Source organism: Vulpes lagopus, chromosome 2 (assembly GCF_018345385.1).
Source record: "Vulpes lagopus strain Blue_001 chromosome 2, ASM1834538v1, whole genome shotgun sequence".
In the NCBI taxonomy this organism is placed as follows: Eukaryota; Metazoa; Chordata; class Mammalia; order Carnivora; family Canidae; genus Vulpes; species Vulpes lagopus.
This window is the reverse complement of record NC_054825.1, coordinates 82,717,096-82,737,510: the sequence shown is the minus strand read 5'-3', so window position 1 is coordinate 82,737,510 and position 20,415 is coordinate 82,717,096. Positions and strand designations below refer to the sequence as shown.

The 20,415-nt window shown below is 36.8% G+C and overlaps 2 protein-coding genes across 5 annotated transcripts; both read left to right on the top strand.

Annotated features, from left to right (window-relative positions):
• LOC121485813 (trace amine-associated receptor 4) lies at positions 1–11,861 on the top strand. Of its 4 annotated transcripts, none has more exons than XM_041746619.1 (5): positions 1–171; positions 4,970–5,061; positions 8,024–8,096; positions 9,745–9,801; positions 10,760–11,861. In XM_041746619.1, the coding sequence occupies exon 5, from the start codon at positions 10,815–10,817 to the stop codon at positions 11,859–11,861; it is 1,047 nt and encodes a 348-aa protein (XP_041602553.1). In that variant the 5' UTR covers positions 1–171; positions 4,970–5,061; positions 8,024–8,096; positions 9,745–9,801; positions 10,760–10,814. The 4 variants fall into 4 exon arrangements, with proteins under 4 accessions (XP_041602553.1, XP_041602551.1, XP_041602554.1 ...); XM_041746617.1 differs by having other exon boundaries at positions 9,685–9,801; XM_041746620.1 differs by lacking the exons at positions 1–171; positions 4,970–5,061 and adding an exon at positions 7,549–7,673.
• Positions 11,862–18,857: 6,996 nt separating this feature from the next.
• TAAR5 (trace amine associated receptor 5) lies at positions 18,858–19,871 on the top strand. The gene has a single exon (XM_041742562.1). It carries the CDS (start codon positions 18,858–18,860, stop codon positions 19,869–19,871), a length of 1,014 nt encoding a protein of 337 aa, XP_041598496.1.
• The last annotated feature ends 544 nt before the right edge of the window (positions 19,872–20,415 follow it).

Sequence of the window (20,415 nt, the reverse complement as noted above, 5' to 3'; positions counted from 1 at the left end):
GCAGTATGGAGACTGCTGTGGGCAGAGTGGCTGTGCTATTGCCAACTGCAGGAAGAAAAGGCAGCAGACAGATGCTGGTAACATATACTTGCAGCGTGCAGAAGCGTGCTCTGCTGTTCTAGCCAGGGTGTGCTTTCTCAGGCTCCTTCCCTTGTGTCCAACGGAAAACGTGTATGTGATCTTGATAAAACGTATACTTAGAACAGTTCCTCTTGGGCCCTCTAACACTTTCTCTGATGCATAATGATTTTAGCAGAGATTCTTCTGTTCTGCTGGTTTTCAAAAATGCCATTTTTATAGCTAATTATAAGAAAGATGTTTGGCTTTGCTTTTTGTTTTTGCTCTTCTTTCTGCCCTCGCTTTCCGAAATGCAGGTTGCTCTGCCTGTTCTCCGTGCATTTTTACTGTCACTTTAAATGTGTTTCCTGATGCCAGCTGCTTTTGAGAAGGCAACATGCTCAAGAGGTCACCTCTACCCGTGGCCAGCTGCTATGTGATTAGACAAGGCTGACTCACGAACTGTGAGCCATTTGGAATCAGTCATTTACGTGCCAGATGCTACTTTTACTTTTTGGTGTCATCACATGTAAACTACTATAGTTATAAAGTAGCCTTACAGAAAGAACTCTTTTCCTTCTGTTTTTTAGTTTTCAGTGTTATATTTGAATATAGTCTACCTGTCATCCTTGAAATGTCTTCCAAAGAGTCTTTGTAATTGTAGTCTTTAAACAGTCCTTATAGACTATATTAGGTATTAAGGAATTAAGCAGAAAAGATCCAATATATGAATTTTCATAAATCTCAAACTTTTGCTTTTTGTTTGTTTTTATTATACTACCTATACTATTTACACCTTGTACTGTCACCCTGCTGTCTTGGTTTAACAAATTCAATAGAAAATTAATACAAATCTGCTCTTTGGGTAAGATTTACTATCAGGATAAGCATGATGATAGAGCTTTAAAATAGAATTCATATTTGAGACTTTGTAGCTTAAGATAAATTTCTTAGAAGATTATATTAAAATTGACATCATTTTTTGACTTGTGGTAAGAGAAATGAAACACTGTTAGCGTTAGTCCTAGGCCTTTGAATCAGTGCCGGTTTTGATAAGAGACTCTTTCTCACTGGCACACCATGAGCAGACTTTCAGAAGAGTGCATGGTTTCAGAGGCTAGTTTGAAATTTTATGTGGTTTTCTTAAGCAGTTGGGCAATCAGTTGAAATATGCAAGGCTTCAGCCTTAAATTCCAGGACAATCAGGATTCAAAGGAGAAAAAAAAAAAAAAAAAAAGAAAGCACATTATTTATTAATGTCATCCAAATTTGTGTTCAAATTTAAAAAAAAAACTTTAAAATTTCCTTCTTATTACATTTAATTTGAGTCAGTGTATTAAAGAACAACAGTACTAATTATTCATATCTCCCTTTGCTGATCCTTCCTACTTGATATTTCTCAACAGTTAAAAATGAGAAAAATCTTAATTTGGATTACAGTGTATGTACGTACATACATACATAGATGGCAATGGCGATTTTAAGTTCTTTACCAAATAGGATCCAGAACAGGAGAATGTGTTTTCTAGCAGTGGTGATACTTGTATTAGTTGGTGCCTTACAGATAGCATGTACAAATATCTGCCTCCTTCTGTTAGAACCATGGATCACAAATTTCCCATTTTCTACTACATCTTATGTAATACTAGCACTTTAAGGTTATGGAAATTTGATTCTGAACCTAAAATTTGCTGTTGGGCTACCTTTTCCTCCTACTAAAATCAATGTGCTCACTGAAGATTCTCTTCAATGAGCTTTAGCTCCATGATATAATCTTGCATTGAAAATCTGACTTCTTACACATGTATGTGATTGGAGATACGCCAAACTTTTTATCAGTCGGTGCTTGAAAGTGAAACTTAAGGGAGAAAAAGAAAAAGATCCCCAGAGTAAGTTCCTCAAATTATCAATATTTGAACATTTTAAACTTACAAAAATGGCAATTTCATAGAGGCATGTAGTTCAACATAGTAAATTACATGGAAGATTCAAAATAAGACAAACTTGGAGGAGATGCCATAATTCTTAGGAGGAAAAGCAGGGAGGAAGGTAAAAATAATGCTAATGGTCTTAAATATTTTCAGAGACAACTTCTCCATTTCATAGAGGAAACTGAGGCTCTGGGACACTGAAAAACTTGTCCAAAGTAATATGGTTAATAAGTGGTTCAGCCAATCATCAAACCAGGTCAGCCTGATTTCAAAGCCCTACTGTAGGATGTAAGACAGCTAGGAGACTGGAAACTGCATCACACAATACATCTTTGTAAACATTCATTTGAGGTCTTCTCCAGTTCTGAAAGTACCGAAGTACTGAAAGTGAAGTTTCCCTTGTATAAAATAGTAATGTGCAAGGTGGAAAATTTGACCTCATGTCAAAACGCCTCCTAGAATCCTCTCAATCCTTAAAGTGGAGCAGTTATTTATATGCAGTACTCCCATGATGTTGTTTCAGGGTCATAATTGTCATCATTAAGGTCATATGGGCAATTGAGATGTGACAGGGAGTTTCTTGGGCAATAATATACTTGAAGTACATAAATCTTCAAGGACTTACATACTGTGCAAGTTTAATTGTGAGTCTGTGCTTTCCATACACTATTTAATTTATGAGAGTATGTGAGTTTCAGCTGGAAGAAAATCTCCAACTCTGCGAAGTGATTAGGTAAGGTGCTAAAACATTGCATAAATGACTGGAAAGAGCCAGTATAACCCCATCTTAATGCATTCATGAAACACCAAGGAGTCATGTGCCATCACTGTCACCACCTCCCAGATGCATTTAGCTGAAGCAGTCAGGAGCTCTCCCCTCCCCCCGCCCCCCACTGACTCTTTTGTATTTATCTAAACTCAGTATCTTGAATCCTCTTCTCAGTAGCCTAAGGGATCAGTAAAATATGTCTACAGTAATCTTTCTACTTGTCTAAATGTTGCCTAAATAACAAGAGATTATTTTATAGCACCATAGAAGCAATTTAGTCCTGGAAGATAAGCTCATGAACTGTGCTCTTGGATCTAGTCTATTTGTTTATAGCAAGGTTTCAAGCATATTGAAGCAACTGCTTTTATTGGAAGAATGCAGATTTTTTTTAAACAAACCATAACTTATCATTTATTTATATTTTATTCATTCAAAAACTTATATTTTTATTAATTCAAAAAGTGTCTGTCATAAGCACCAACCAAGTTGCTGAGAAGCCGGAGGCTAATAAGATATACAGCTTCCTTGCCTCATGATAATATATTAAAAAGTTGTGCCTGATAAGATGTAGCTGTTACTTAGAGTTTATTTTAGGAGGTAAAGTCAAGAGAATACAAGATGTGAGTTGGTGTATATTTTAACACAGATTACATTCAACAATTGTTTATCCAGTGCTATCACTTGTATGCTAAAGTGGGGTCCAGGTTAAATGCTCATAGCCTTTCCTTGGTGAAAAAGAAGAAAGGAGTGGAGGAGTATCTACAGAGGTAGAGACTTGGTCAGATGTACCTCAGAATGAAAGTACTATTCAGTGAATTCCTACATTGGGCCACATCCTTTATTCCTTGTCTTTCTTTCATCTTATTTCTGTTTTTCTTCTTTCTATTTGTTTACAGAAAGATGATTTAAAACTGATGACCTTTCGGCTACCTATCATTCACAGACTTTCAGAGCTGGAAGAGCCTGTAAGGTCCATCTAGTCTAGCATACCTCCTTTGACCAGAAGCTCACAGGTAGGGAGAGGTGAAGTTCAGACTAGAAGAAAAACCCTGAGTCCAAAGTTCTAGTTCCCTCTCCTTTGGAAATAAACCCTAAACTAGAGCAAACAGGAGAGCCACGTGGAAGCCAGCTCAAAAGAGAGATCCTCTAAGACTTTCTAAAGAGAAATCTTCCTGAGTCTTGGGAAAGGAGCTTCTCCATCTAACATGACACAGGTTCCTCTGTCATGACAAATTCTTTTTCTCTCTGGGTTAGTCAGGAAAGAATGATAGAATCAGAAGGAATGAAAGGAGCTTGCCAAAATGCTTGCCTGAACCAAGGTGCACTCTGGTTAAATCTCTATGGCTTGGGAGAATCTGATGTAGGTCTAGAGTCTCTTATGTCTGACTCAGTCAAAACTGGACTTGTTTTTCTGTAGCCCACTAAGTAGATATGATACACTGTGAGAGGTACACTGTCAAGTGTCTCCAGAACCAGCCAGTGAGCTTATTTTTCATGGTAAGGTGTATGTCCCCAAAGTAAATAGCAAAGCAGGTGCAATAACTTACTAAGAGTTTGGAATTATGCCAATTTGTCCATTATTTTTCATTTAGCCCACTGTGATCAATAAGGGGAATCATGTGAGATTTACTGGCTCAAGTCTGTGAACGTAAAATTGGTGGTCCCTATGAGTCACTCAGGGATGGCATATATGACATGGCTCCAGTAGTTAGAATTTCAGATGAGTAATAAAATTCAAGCAACACAGGGAAGAGAAACAAGGAGGATAGGGAAAAAGAGAAGGACAGAGGAGAGGACAGGAAGGGAATAGAGAGAGAGAAGCTATGAAGCATTGACCCAGGTTCATGGTTTGACCCATAGGTACATGATTTTCCTTATATTTCTTTTTTAAAAAAATTTTATTTATTTATTTATTTATTTATTTATTTATTTATTTGAGAGATAGTGCACAAGCAGGAGGAGAAAATGCCAGAGTTTTCCATATATTTCAACAGTCATATCCATTTAAAACTCTTACAACATCTACAGACTCTTTAAAAAGAAGACTTTGAAATATTGAAAGAAAGCATAAAGAAAAACACTGTGAACTCACTTAGTTTTCATGTATTAAGTATTTTTAGGAGAGATGTTAACTTGTAGTTCAAAGGAGTTTCTAGAAAAGTCATTGTTCAAGGTAAAAGTTGACCACAAATTCTTTTTTTTTTTTTAACAGCTTTACTGAGGTATAATTGGTATACAAAGAACTGCACAATTGGATTAGTTTGGACATACACAAACACCTGTGATACTATCTCCATAATCAAGGTAATGGACATTGCCAACACCTTCTGCCCATCCCTTTTTAGTTTTAGTTGTTTGTGTGTGCGTTTTGAGAACACTTATATGAGATTTAGCCTCTTAACAAATTTTGAAGTACACAATACCATATTGTTAATTAGAGGTACTATGTTGTACAGCAGGGCTCTAGAATTTCTTAATCTAGCATAACTGCAAGTTTGCTAGGTCTGTACATTAAAAAAAATAAATTTCCCTCTAGTCTTTGTCCTTTCATCTTATAGACCTCTTTTTTAGAGGCAATCTCTTTCCTACATATCTTTCTGGACATACACAGGCATCTCCACAAATAATCATATATGTACATATTGTTCTCTCACAATTTAAAAAAAATGGCAAAATATCTATACATGCTGTTCTACCACTTAGTTCTTTCACTTAGTACACATCTTAGGGAGTCATTCTATACTGGGGAACAGTTTTGCCTAATTGTTCAGAAAGTCTGTAAAATATTCCATTATTTGGAAATATCATAATTTATTTAACTGGATCCCTACTGTTTCTGATTTCTGTTGTAACAAGTCATGCTGCAGTAAATATCCATGTAAGCACATGTATATTCATCATTGGATATCAGTAAATACCTTAGTTGTTAGCTTTGTGATATTTGTTTTATCGCATTTCAACGATTACATTATATCACTCCTCCTTCTGTGACTGAGCACAATGCATAGTTATTGATGCCTAACCAGAGGGATCCAGAACAGACACAGTGATAAACTGGAATCAAATCCTGTGCTCTAGAAATTTGAATCCTAGAAAAGAAACATAAGAAGAAGAAAGAGAAGAAAGCATAAAGGCAAATGAACACATATTTCGCAAAGCTTCTCAGGTATAATATACCTAACCTGATCCATTTAAATTTTGTGTTTAATTTAGATATGTTACTTATTTAGTGTATGAAGAGAATCCTGTTGAAAATTCAAGTGTGCTGTTTGTATCTATTAATTGTCTGCCCTTCCCTCCTTCTCTCCTTCTTTCCTTCCCTCCTTTTTTTTTTTTTTTTGCTTTAATCTTTGATCTTTATTTTATTCTTTATTCATTCTTATTTCTTTTATTTTAATTTATTCTTATTTATGCTTTGTCCTATACATCTTCGGGGATGAATAGCTGAGAGTGGTTTACTGGTAAATTAATGCCAAGGAAAGAAAAAAATCTTCCTAAGGTCATTGTTTTTCCTTTTGCAAACTAAGTTCTTTTAGTAATAATTAAGTCCTGGTGCTCTAAAAGTCCTTTTACCCTCTGTAGAGCCCCAGAAGAGCTGTGACCATTGGTCAGACAGCTCAGAATCTGACTGCAGCAGCCAAGTCTGTACTTAATGCTTTATCAGCTCGGAAGCTCACTGAGGAGTTATCTTCGTGCTAAATAATTTTGTTGAGTCAAACACCATTGAAGCCTTGGAGCCTCAGCTTGAGACTGGACAAACTCTTACAGCCATTAAGAGGTCACACATCCTCCAATATCTCTTAAGAAAATTTCATGATTAATTTCTTTTGGTTAAAATAACAATTTTCCTTTCTACTCTCCTGACAGGATCCGGCCTGATACAATGAAAATTTATAAAAATATACTATAGTTACTGGTGGTCCGTCTAGGAAGAAGCTTAGAAAGAGAAGTTTTATAAACCCAGATAAGCATAAAAAGAAAACCCAACCTCTTTTAACCATCCCTATTTGCTGAGGCTTTTCATTTTATAAAGAAAAATCCTCAGAGGATGAAATAAAGTTAGTTTTTACTAGTTAATTTAAATACAAATAATTTTATTCTTTTTTTTTAATATAAATACTTAAGCTCTGATGCTGTCTAAAGCATTGAGTATTTAGATATAACAGTTCTGTGTCCCTGATGGATGACAAAATTATCAATGTAAACAACCTGAAGCTTAGTGTTCAGAACTGAGGTAGCCTAATAGAAACATTTTCCCCCAGGGATCACATGACACCTACATGGTGCTGGGAGTTTTCACTTTTCATTTGGTTGGTTTGAAACATGGTTCTTCTTACTTTTGTTTGGCTGAGACCTTCATATGGAAAATTATGGACTTGATTGCAGTGTGAATATCACTGAACTGTGGATGGCAGTAAAAGGAAAGGGTATAAATGAGTCAAATTTTCACTAGGGATTAAACTTTTTAAAAACGTCTATCATTTGGTAATAAGTGGAGTGAGCATTTTTTTTTGGATTTTAACTAATTATTTTTCCTTCCTTACTCTTCCTTCTTCCTTCCTTGTCTCTCCTTCCCTTTCATTTTTCTCTGCTTTGGCCTTCTGTGAAGCTAGTCCATGCTGTTTCTTTGAAGTCAAAGGGGAAACCGCACAAACTGACTCACTCCCCAAGAGCCAATTCTCTGGTGACCTGCTGTAATCGTTTTGCTGGTAGCACATTGAATCTTGTTAAAGGGCACACCCATCCAAAGTAGGACAAAAGTAGGTAATGCAGTCTCAGGAGGCATATTCTGTGGATATGTACTGGTGACAGCTTAGCCTGCTGAGAGTCTACCCAGAAGAGCTTGGGCCTACGTGCCTTTCCTGGTCAGGTATCAGCAAAGAAGAGAGCCATGAGGCACAATGCCCAGTTGCACAGTAAGAAACCTTAGTACAACAGATAATTCATCTCTCAATGATTTTAGCTCCAAATTACCTAATGGTACAAATTCTGGTGAGCCAGAGAAAAATATAGTAAAAGAAGGAAAAAATTAGATTTATTTATTGATTGATTGCACATTGAAAGGAACCAAACTTAAAATACTGATCTAAAAAATATATCTCGATAGTTAAAAAAAAACAGAGATTCTAAAGAGGCAATGATAGGAGGACCCACAGCTGTTCTTTCTTGAATCTACTTCACAAGTAAGCACCCTTATGGGAGAAACTACTGTGTGAGTGAGATACATCAAAGTAAGATAAAAACTTTTTTTTTTTTTTTCTCGCAGAAATAGTCTCAGAGGTAAAACAGCTGAGGTATGTCACCAGCTAAGAGAAGAAAAATCATGCCTGGTAAAGCAGGTATGTTATGTCCTTCCTAAAATTTCCACTTTATTTACAATACATTATTGACCTTGATGGATATTTTCCCTCTTATTTGAGGGAAATGCAAATATATTAATATTTAATTAGTATTTAATGACTAGGGAAAATTATTATGATACTCACTTTGTCCTTTTCCATTTTTTCTTTGCAGTGCTGGGGAAATCATTCTTTCAGAGTCCTTGTGTCTATTTCCTTATTAGGTTATCTTTTCCTTATTAGGTTATCTTTTCCCTTAAGGAATTCTCCAGAGTTGTTTGCAACTGTTTCTTATTACTTCTTAGCAAAAATAACTAGCAATTTCCTATGCCTATATCTGGTGATTGTTTACAATGTTGTCATTCATTTGGCATCTGGAAATGTTATTGGTAAAAATCAAGAAATATATATATATCATATACATATGATAATATTCTCTAGTAAAAGTGAGATGTCATAGTAGATTTAACTTTGTTTAATCTTATTAAAAATGATTGTATATTTTTTGAAGGTGAATCTTCAAAGTAAAGGAATCTATTCTGTTATAGTTTTAAATAACAGACAAAACCCAACTGTGCTTGATTTCATGACAATTTTTCTTGTTTAAGGAAGCAGTAGACCAGCAGCCATGTAGGCTTTGCTTACTTGCTTTTGTGATTTGTGGCCAAGAACTTAAGAGTATTATTACCTTTGACATTACTTTCACAATTCACCTCTGTAATAACTTTTTAAGTAAATGCATGCATTACTCTTTTAGTCTTATTATAACACTTAAATGTTTAAACACTTACCTGATATATGTCACCTTGCAACACAATCTTTAGATGATGCTATTTCATTCAGGCAGCTGTTTTACACTTTGTTTCCTCCCACACAAAATAAATAAATAAGATGAAATCAACGATACTCACTTTGCAAACCTAGAAAGTTATACCAATTCTTTCAGGCATTAAGTTTTCGAAAATGAAACTTCAGACTCTCCAAATTATACCATGAACTAGTGAAGGGTGTATATTTTTTTTACAAGGAATGCTGTGTCTGTGGATGTACAGTGACAAATGCTTAAGTAATTTTGTGATACCTGTTATCCACCTTTAAAGATAATTTTTTAAAGAATTAAAGAAAAAATTTAAAGTCACAAAAATAAAGAAAATAAAAATCAGAATAAAGTTAATTTATTAAGGAAGTTAATTTGGTGTTTAAGATTTCATTATATCCAGTATTTTATGGCTAAAGTGATTAAGTAGTGAAATTATTTGTACCGTGTGTTCCAAAATCAATAATCCAGTTTAAATGGGACTTGAATAAGTTTTTGTCCTTTTTACCTCTTACTTCTCCCTATGTTTTGGTTTCTCAAGTTCAACTCCATTGCATAATATTTGATTGGATAAATGTATGATTAGATAAAACATATCTAAAGAAAAATGGTAATCTGAGACATTAAATTATTATATCTAGAGCAAATAAAATGTGTCATAATGTTAACATTTCAAATAATACACATTGGAAAAAATTATTGAGCTATAGTAGCAAGTACTGTCAAAATTTTCAAAGTTATTGTATTCTTATTTAATGTATTCTTCTCAAGCCAAAGTCCACTTCTTCAACCTGGCCTTATAGCTCAGTAACGTTTGTTCTTGGTCATCAGAGTCACACATCCAATTCTGGCATTGGAAAAACAAATCAAACCTCAGTCATACTCTGGGTGAGTCAGTCTCATTATTTTCCCATTTTTAGGTCAACAGCATAAATTATGTAAAGTGACAGTTTAAACAGTGAGCACGTCTGTGTGTCAAATTTGTTACCAATATTAGCCTTGGAATCTATGGACAAGGAGACCTCAACTTAAATTCAAATTCATGGATGTAGTTGCTAAATGGAAGGAGATAACCTATGAGATTTACAGAATCTATCATTTCGGCATCCCCTTCCCTATTTTTTAGATTACTCATGTATATAATTTTGTAGGCTTTAGCACATTTTTAGTTTACCATAAATTGCTCTAAATTCTAAAAACTATATTGTTCACATTGGAAAGAGAAATGTTTCTTAAATTGAGTAGATGTGTCATGCAATGGGATCCAGAGCATTTGCAAATACCCACAAGAGAAATTAAGGGGGAGAAAAAACACAATTTTTAGATTGTTATTATTGTTTGAGCTAAACACTAAATGATGGTTTCATAAATCCTGGTTACTCTTGAGGGGCTTTTATCAGCAAACTGGTTAATGTAAGTAGAACAGACAAAAGTCTTGATGTGTCTATAGATCTGGAATCCTGAGTAAGGACTACATATTAGTGCAATCAGAACATGGGCACTTTCCTGGGTCACTTAGGTGGTTTTAACTGGGTTACTCAGACATTGGGTGACAATATTCATTTAGTTGCTTTTAATCTCTTCCTAGTTAAGAGGCATTCCTTAGATTGATAGTATTGGCATCTCCCAAGAGCCAATAAGAAATGCAGACTCTCAACCTCCATTCCAGAATCAGAATCTGTGTTTTAAAAAGATCCCTAGGTGATTCCTATGTACATTAATATTTGAGAAGCAATGCTTCTGGTAGATAGGGAGTTTGATTTGGGATTGGATATGCAGCTAGCTGGGCCTTTCTGGAAAATTGCCCACCAACAATTTTTTATTGTTTTTCCTCTTTCTTTCACAGAAAGGAGAGAAGCATAGTACTTTTGCAAAAGACTAATAGTATCCACAGGACAAAGATGATGAATTCACCTGACATTTACAACCCTCCAGAACTACAGTTTTGCTTTGCCTTGGTCAACAATTCATGCCCTAGAAATATGAGGTCTATGCTGAGTGTGTGTACCATGTATATTGTCATGATTGGTGCTATAGTGATGACCATGTTGGGCAACCTGGTTGTGATAATTTCCATTGCCCACTTCAAACAGCTTCAGTATCCTACCAACTTTCTGATCCTATCCATGGCCACCACTGACTTTTTGTTGAGCTGTGTGGTCATGCCTTTCAGTATGGTCAGGTCCATTGAGTCTTGCTGGTATTTTGGAGACCTCTTCTGCAAAGTCCACAGCTGCTGTGACATCATGCTCTGTACCACCTCTATTTTTCACCTCTGCTTCATCTCAGTGGATCGCTACTATGCTGTCTGTGACCCTTTGCATTATGTCATCAAAATTACCATCCCTGTAATACAGGTCTTTCTGCTCATCAGTTGGTCTATTCCCATCTTTTTTGCCTTTAGCCTGGTATTCTCAGAGTTAAACCTAATCGGTACAGAGGACTTTGTTGCAGCCATTGACTGCACAGGTTTGTGTATATTGATATTTAATAAACTCTGGGGGGTGCTGGCTTCCTTTATAGCCTTCTTTCTCCCTGGAACTGTAATGGTGGGGATTTATGTACACATTTTCACAGTAGCTAGGAAGCATGCTAGGCAAATTGGCATGGGTCCTATCAAGAGACAAGGTGGGTCAGAAAGCAAAATGAAAGTATCATCCAAAACAGAAAGCAAGGCCACCAAGACATTAAGCATAGTCATGGGAGTGTTTGTGTTGTGCTGGCTGCCCTTTTTTGTCTTGACAATCATAGACCCTTTCATTAATTTTACAACTCCTGAAGATTTGTACAATGTCTTCCTCTGGCTGGGTTATTTCAATTCCACTTTCAATCCCATTATATATGGCATGTTTTATCCCTGGTTTCGAAAAGCATTGAGGATGATTGTCACTGGAACAATCTTCCACCCTGACTCTTCTACCCTAAACCTATATCCTGCAGATACTTAGGCAATGTTCTCCATTCTCCAAGATTCTTTCCTAGTAGGGAATCTTGGATGATCTTTTCCCAAAAGTAGGGCCATGAACTTACTGGGTAAGGAGATTCCTCCAGTTGGTGTTATGGACACTTAAGTAGGAGCAATAGATCTAACCTTCTGGGTGTACCAGAGCTACCAAAGTGGTTGGTTTCTGGAGTTCTGGGGAAGGCACCTCCAATAAAAAGAAACTCTGTCCCATGGCCTGCTAATTCCTGAATTTACAAAATCAGGGATTTAGAATTCCATTCTTTTGGCTTAAACCCAATGGAGGATCCTCTTTTTTTTTTTTTTCTTATACACATCAGAAGAAGAGACACAGTTGGTTGTCATACTCATTTACAGCCACACCAAGTTTATCTAAATCTTTCTGAAGATTATTGTTATATCTGGGGCACCTGGGTGGCTCAGTTGGTTAAGCATCTGCCTTTAGTTCAGGTCATGATCCCAGGGTCCTGGGATCAAGCCCAGACCTGCATCAGGCTCTTTGCTCAGCAGAGAGCCTGCTTCTCCCTCTGCCTCTGTCTGCCACACCTGCTTGTGCTCTTTTTCTCTCTTTCTGTCAAATAAATAAATAAATAAATAAATAAATAAATAAATAAAATCTTTTAAAAAAAGATTATTGTTATTGTATCTTAGAAGAGTGTGGGAGAGAACTTGAGAACACTGGGAACCTGGATTATTGAGCATGTGAGTGATGTGGAAGGGGAGAAGAAAGCAGACAAGCGCAACTACTTTCATTTTTTTGTGTTCTGACTTTAACCTCTTGCAAAAAGAATTGATGTGAGTTTTGTAATATTTTGATAAAATTGAAATGTCTTATTGAATAAGAAGAATAAATAAAGAAAGAGTTTGGGAATATATTCTTTCTTTCTCCCAATATGTAACTGTGTGTGTGTATATGTATATCTATATGTATGTATGTGTATATATACATATATATGTATGTGTGTATGTATATATGTATATGAGTGTGTGTGTGTGTATATATGGCCTGTGTATATACATATAGGTGGTATTTACACATCTTTGGGTGTCTGTGTGTACATAGTAATTATTCACCGAGCTTCATTCACAAACTTAAGTTCCTGCCCTATCCCAGAGTTTTAGGATAATACTTAATGCCTCAAATCTCTCTTCATGTCTTTTTCTTCCTTCTATCCCATAAACTTGTTTTGTTACAATCTTCTTTTCATCCTTCACACCATCTCTTCATCTCTCTAACCTAGTTTTCAACCAGGGACAGTTTTGCCCCTTGTGGACATGTGGCAATGTTTGGAGACATTTTTGGTTTTCACAACCAGGGAGGGAGGACTACTGACATTGAGAGGGTAGAGGTAAGGAATGCTGCTAAACAGTCTCCAACTGCTGCACAGTTGGAGCTGCACAGACAGCTCCAACATTAAAGGATTATCTGGCCCCAAACTTCAACAGAGTCCATGGTTGAGAAACTTGTTTTAACCTTAGCTAAGCTCACAGCTTCAATATCCATGTCTACGTCTATATAGATTTCTTTTAAATATATTTCTTTTCAGCTGTATCATTTCTTCCAACCTTGAGTCCCTCATTTCTTACTACCAGTGAAATATTTTTTTGAATGTTCCATTAAGATCTCAAACTCAACGTATCTAGCATCGTCCCTCTATGCACAGCTCACTAGCAAAGGCATATAGTGGAAAATGGCTTATTGACTCAGAAACATTTGCAATATTCAAAATACAGCTTTCATGCTCATATAGTGAGCTTCCTGAGAGAATAGAAATCAGATTTTCCCTTCCCTTTCCTAATACCTCAATAGTGGAAGTGTTTTATAGAAAGGTTTGGTCATGTAAAAATATTGTTAACTATCTCATCGATTGACAGGTTGGAAATTTCTTAAATGGAGATATTCAATGAAAGAACTTTTCCAGCCAAATAGAATATATCTACAAACTTATAACTGTTCATATGTGGCCAATGCAATTTATTTATAACCTTTGCCTACTTTTGTAGGAGGTAAGGTTACTTTGCAAAATGTAACTTTCAGACACTGGTAGGTTTCAAGGAGAAAACTTGTTACCATCAGCATAGGTTTTAATGATAAGTGCATTTTATTACAGTAATTCTTATAATAATATCAGAATGTGTGGTTAGCCATACCGTCTTCATTCTTTGACCTGGCCAAGAGACATTAACTTCCAGGCAGGACATCTTACTCTTTAAGGTTTCTAATGTTCATATACATACATACATATATATGTATATGGTTGAAGTTTCTAAAGTTTATTATATGTATATCCTAAATGCTGTTGTGAACCTTTTTGTTTTTTTTGACTCTATTCTCACTGTGGACTAACTATTAGGAATGACACATTACTCCAAACACATTTAATAACATCTCTATTAGATTGAGAATCCCCAATACTCTCTGTATGCCTGTGTTCTATTGAATATCAAGAGCTTCCTGGGGCTTCTGCTTGTAATTTAGTCATTTGAATATAGCAAATTTGGTCTTGAGATGTTTCACCAAATTATTGTTGTCAAAGAACAGGAATTGAAATTGAAATTAGGTTTTGAGATGCTTAGTAGAGTATTGGTTTATTCTTTAATGATTACAGTAATTCAGTCCTTTAGGGGGAGATTTCCTCTGCTCCTAATCCTGAAGGTAAAATTCCAGAGGCTAAGATACTGCTTCCTTTTGAAGAACCAAAGAAGCAGGAGGAGTTTCTGAGGATTTAGGCAAAGATAGACCTCCTCTCTGGGTCTGATGGGGCAGTAGATAAAGCAGTGCATGATGGCAGGAGCGTTTTGCAATCGGCTTTCCATAATGGGTCTTCCTCTCTCTTTAAGGATTCAGCAAGGCTATTTGAACTGCTTGAGCCTAGGGACTGAACAGGAAGGGCAGCCATTCACTCAGTACATACTCATTTATCAGTTGATCCTCAGAATAGCATAAAATGTATGACTTAATATCAAGGAGTTCAGATCTGAGGCCACAGAGTGGTCCTTTTTGTAGGCCAGCATTTTCTTTTGCCCACTAAGAGCATAGTTAAATAAGGGAGAAATGAAAAGCAAGTGGAAGCTTCTACTTTAGTCACAGTCATTCCTTACCTTAATAAAGGACTTTAGTAATTTATGAAGGATACCTGTGAATATCAGCTCAATTGTAGCTAGTCTGAGGAAAAGTGAATCATTCCATCATTGTTCCAAATCCAGTGCTCTTCTTTCCAGAACATATCTAGGTTGAATAGAGCAGCCATTATCTCAAGAGGATGGTGGCTGCCATAGACACTTTGCTCTGTATTGAAAACCACTCAGTTCAATAAATATTCACTGCTGAGCATCTACTATGTGCCAAGTGCTACTTCTGAGTGTTTTTGGTTTAGAGATGAATAAAATTGAAATTCTGGCTTCAAGGGGCATATAGTCTAACAGGAGAGACATAGCCAATCAATTACAGTACATGGTAATTTGTCCTGTGATAGAGCCAGGCACAATAAGCAATAGGAATGTGGAGGAGGAATATTTTGCCCAGCTTGGGATGTAAAGAAGACTGTCCTCATTTTAGGTCAAAGGAATGTGATTAGATTGAGCTACTTCCAACCATTGAAATATCTGATTTTAGCACTCCCTCTAATCTCTAGCATAAATCCTTGTTTCTTTAAGAGATCATGAAATTTTCCAATATTACAAGATTCAAAACCAGGTCTAACTCTTGGTAAAGTCCATGCTTTTTACCTCATCTACTGCTAACCTAGGTTTTCCCTTTCGTATGCATTTAGTTGATCTTTGGATTGCAGAGGAGCTACTAAAAACTAGAAATCTTATATTCCCTAATCAAGATCTGAAATGCTTCTTTACTTGTATCTTCAAGGGAATTGTTTTTACTATTCTTTCTGCAAAAAAAAAAAAAAAAAAAAAAAAAGCCCTCACTTCCTTAGACCTTAGTGATCAGTGTGATGGCTGTTTCAGACTACAAATATGAATAGAGCCAATTCTTAAAAACTTACTGACTGCCTGTCCTAAATATTGATGAGCATTTGAGGGTTCCTTGGGGATCATCGACTAGATTTTTTCTTTTCTGAGAATATCTCCTAATAGCTTTTTTATCTCCTGAACCGACACTAATAGTTTATTTCAAAGTAGTCTGACATTGCTTTGGGGGGAAAACATTAATATTTCTGCCTTATAGCCTAGGCTAGTGGCTTTAGTGTTATTAAATAGCAAGACTAATTGTTAAAATCCTAAATCTAAACAACACTTTTGACTATCTTATAAATATTCTACTTACTCTAATTTCCTGTTTCTAAAATATATCGCCACTTTGGGAAAAGCTTTGGAAAAGGAAAATCAATAAATCCCAAGACAAGCAAGAAAACCTGGAGAATCCAAACTGCAATGACTTTTGCTCCTAGTTGTTATGTAACTGGAATATATTTCTGAATGTGAGTGGTAGAGGGGGTGAGGGTATTGACTCAGGATCTGAACTAATATCTACTCACACTCCTGTTTGTCCAACTCTGCTTACTCTTTGACAGGAACCATTCTTAACACTCATTCAATTTCATGACAAAATTTTGGTGTAGGTATTGCATCATATTCACTTAATAGATAAGAAAACCAGGCACAGAGGGTTAGGTAATCTCTGACCTAGAGATCCCACAACCAGAAACAGTCTTTATAATACATTCTACATCTCTAAATAGATTTGTGATTGTATATTGCATTTCGGGTTTGTTGTACTATATCCGGCCCCCCCAACAAAACACAAAACCTTTTTAAAGAGTTTCCTTCTTTAGGCCTTATTGTACTTGTAAGACATTTGTCCCTATTCTTCATAGACTCTTGGTCAGATTAAATTTAGAGCCATAGGACTCCCTGGCTGATTGTGGATGGATTATGACTTATAAACTAAAGGGTGTCATGGTATGTGACAATCCAGGATACTTTCTGGTCTGATTATTAAGCTCTGGAGTCAGAAATCTATTTCCATGCACATGGACTTGATACAAGGCATGTTTCTAGCAGTCACCATTGGATTTAGCCCAGACATTGTAGAGAAGGTGGAAATGCCTGCCAACCTCCTTCATTTTTTTCCATTCTTTTTTTTTTTTTTTTTTTTTTGGCCTTTACACCATCTACTAAAGGCCACACTGGCAGATATAATCTCTTGTCACCTTTAGAATTATGTTATTTTTGCAACATCAGTTTGACTTACATTATACAATGATCTCTTCAAGGCCATAAAGAGGCGTTCAATCCTCTAGAGGTTTGGTACCAAAAATTAGAGAGAGCAGAATATGATTGAATATGTTATTTTCCTTGATAATATCCATGTAAAACATGGACATATAAGTCTAATTGTAGGTACTCTCACCAATGGGGAGACAGAGGGATGAAGAGGATAAGTGATGACCTAGGCAGTAACAGAACCAGAATCTAACTCTGCTGTGTTCAGGGCACTGTTTCATCTACTGGGGTTTCTTTTTTTTTTTTTTTTAAGATTTTATTTATTCATGAGAGACAGAGAGAGAGAGAGAGAGAGAGGCAGAGACTCAGGCAGAGGAAGAAGCAGGCTCCATGCAGGGAGCCTGATGTAGGATTCCATCCTGGGACTCCAGGATCATGCCCTGAGCCGAAGGCAGGTGCCAAACCACTGAGCCACCCAGGGATCCCCATCTACTGGGATTTCTTTAACCAACACAAAGCATAGAACTTAAAAACAAAACAAAACAAAAAACACCATGATTAATTCAGTGTGGGGGGGGGCACAAACCAAAGAGCTTATAATTAATTAATTATTCTCAACTATTTTCTTGAAAGAAATGTACATGAATAATCCCAAAACAGAAGGAATATATGGAACTTATTGAAAATAAAATTAAACAAAAGGATATATAAAACCAGTGTCTTCAATTTTCATCTTTAATTAATTGGCAGGATAAATGATCCTGTCCTGAGTAGGAGCCTCAAACTACTGAGATTTGTGAATAGTGCAAACTAGGTCCCTAGGTGCTCCTCCAGCCCTCATACGGATACCACACTGAGGACTAGTTTCTATTTGGAGTGTAAGATCGTTAACTGATTGCACATCTGTCATCTTTGCTGATGGGAGAGAATTCTACATATCTATGCTCACTGGCTATAGGAACGGCTTCTTCTGATGAAGTGACTCTGATTCTTGTCTCTGTAAGTAGCTTAGAAATGTTGAATTCAATTCATTAGAACCTGTTTAAAATGTCACAGGTGACTGTTAAGATATATAGAATACTTTTTCATATTATATCAGATAGTTCTTTCGAAATGTATAAACAATGTGTGTTCTCCTTAAAAATTGTGTAACATGAAAAAAAAAATTGTGTAACATGCAAAACTGAAATTGGGTCATTCTCTACTCTTTTAATTATTTATATTTTGAATTATTTTCTTTAGAAGAGTTGACATGAAATTAAAATGCTTAATCTATTTATTCACTGTCAATTTATTTAATTTTTTTAAAAAAAATTATTTAATTTTTGAAGGGAGGAATCAGAAGTTACTCCTTCTCCAAGTAATGATTTGTTGCAAAGAGCTAATTCTTCCCTTGGTTCAGATCATAACTTGAAAGCTCACTTTACGTTTGACCATAGGTGAACTTAACAAAATAGAAGAGACGTCCTCTCAATAAATTGTGCAGTACCTGCTGTAACATCGCCTGCTTTGTTTTTGAGGGAACATTTAGCCTGTGCTCTTCTTTTTCCTTAAAGATACAGTCTATGCTAATTTCAGAAATGCCCAATCAGACAAACCAGAGGTAGTAGAGAAGTGACTCTTATGAGACCATAAGTCTCATGCTGCACTGATTTTCAAAGCACATTTGATTCAGTAGCCAAGGAAATTGTACTTGGTTCCAAACTGTCCTTCAGTTTCTCCTCTTTATCTCCCCCCACCCCGCCCCCAGTGAGACAGGTGGTCAGTTCCCAGAGAGAGAGAGGAAGAGTAGAAACCGTAAATGGACACTGTCCTCAGCCAAGGTTCTGAAGAACGCCCCACCACTCTCTGCTACCAGGTGAATGGGTCTTGCCCCAGGACCGTCCATCCTCTGGACATCCAGTTGGCCATCTACATGGCCTGTGCAGTAGGCATGCTGATTACAGTCCTGGGAAATTTGTTTGTGGTGTTTGCTGTGTCCTACTTCAAAGTGCTTCACACTCCCACCAACTTCTTGCTGCTTTCCCTGGCCCTGGCTGACATGTTTCTGGGTCTGCTGGTGCTGCCCCTCAGTACCATTCGCTCAGTGGAGAGCTGCTGGTTCTTTGGAGACTTCCTCTGCCACCTGCATACCTACCTGGACACCCTCTTCTGTCTCACCTCCATCTTTCATCTCTGTTTCATTTCCATTGACCGCCACTGTGCCATCTGTGAGCCCCTGCTCTATCCTTCCAAGTTCACAGTCAGGGTGGCTGTCAGGTACATCCTGGCAGGGTGGGGGATTCCAGCGGCTTACACTGCCTTCTTCCTCTACACAGATGTGGTAGAAAATGGGCTCAGTCAGTGGCTGGAAGAGATGCCTTGTGTGGGCAGTTGCCAGCTGCTATTCAATAAGTTTTGGGGCTGGTTAAATTTTCCTATGTTCTTTTTCCCCTGCCTCATCATGATCAGCTTGTATGTGAAGATTTTTGTGGTTGCTACCAAGCAGGCTCAGCAGATCAGCACCTTGAGCAAAAACCTGGCTGGGGCTGCCAAACGTGAAAGAAAAGCTGCCAAGACCCTGGGCATCGCTGTGGGCATATACCTCTTGTGCTGGCTTCCCTTCACCATTGACACTCTGGTTGACAGCCTCCTTAACTTCATCACACCACCACTGGTTTTTGACATCTTTATCTGGTTTGCTTATTTCAACTCAGCCTGCAACCCTATCATCTATGTCTTTTCCTACCGGTGGTTCAGAAAGGCACTGAAACTCTGCCTGAGTCAGGAGATCTTCTCACCTCGGACACCCACTATTGATTTGTACCAAGAATGACTTCTTCAACTGAATACAGGCAAGGGGTAGGTCTTTGCAGGAAGGATGAGTCGTGCTGTGGTAGTGGGCTGTGTTGTGTCATGAGTTTGTGGGCATGCTTTTTAGGCACCATGGCTTAAGTGGTGGAGAAAAAAACAATTTATTAATTCAGAAAGAAATACAGCACTCTTTTTATTGAATGTTTCTATAGTAGAATTTAGGACAAGGAGAAAATGAAATCAACCAAATATTTGTTGGATAAGTTAAAATTCTGTGAAAATATTCTGTTCCTTGTTTATAACTTCCTTGAGACGGAGGAGATACAGAGGTGGAGAGAAAAGAGCATGAGGTTGGGATTTCTGAATGCTCCTCCTTGTTCCGCCAACTGGCAGTGTTGGGTGACGCTATTTTGGCAGTCTTTGAATTCCTCCCCATCTAACAGAGTTCCAGCTAGAAAATCAGGATTTCACAATGTTTGTTCTCTAAGGTATCCTGAAGCTCAAATATTGTACAATTTAACTTTGGGAAATGTTGTTTGAATCTTAATTTCACATCACTTTTGATA

What these genes read in the sequence shown, in the direction of transcription:
- LOC121485813 (XM_041746619.1), top strand. Translation starts at nt 10,815, where the DNA reads ATGATGAATTCACCTGACATTTACAACCCTCCAGAACTACAGTTTTGC.
- TAAR5 (XM_041742562.1), top strand. Translation starts at nt 18,858, where the DNA reads ATGGACACTGTCCTCAGCCAAGGTTCTGAAGAACGCCCCACCACTCTC.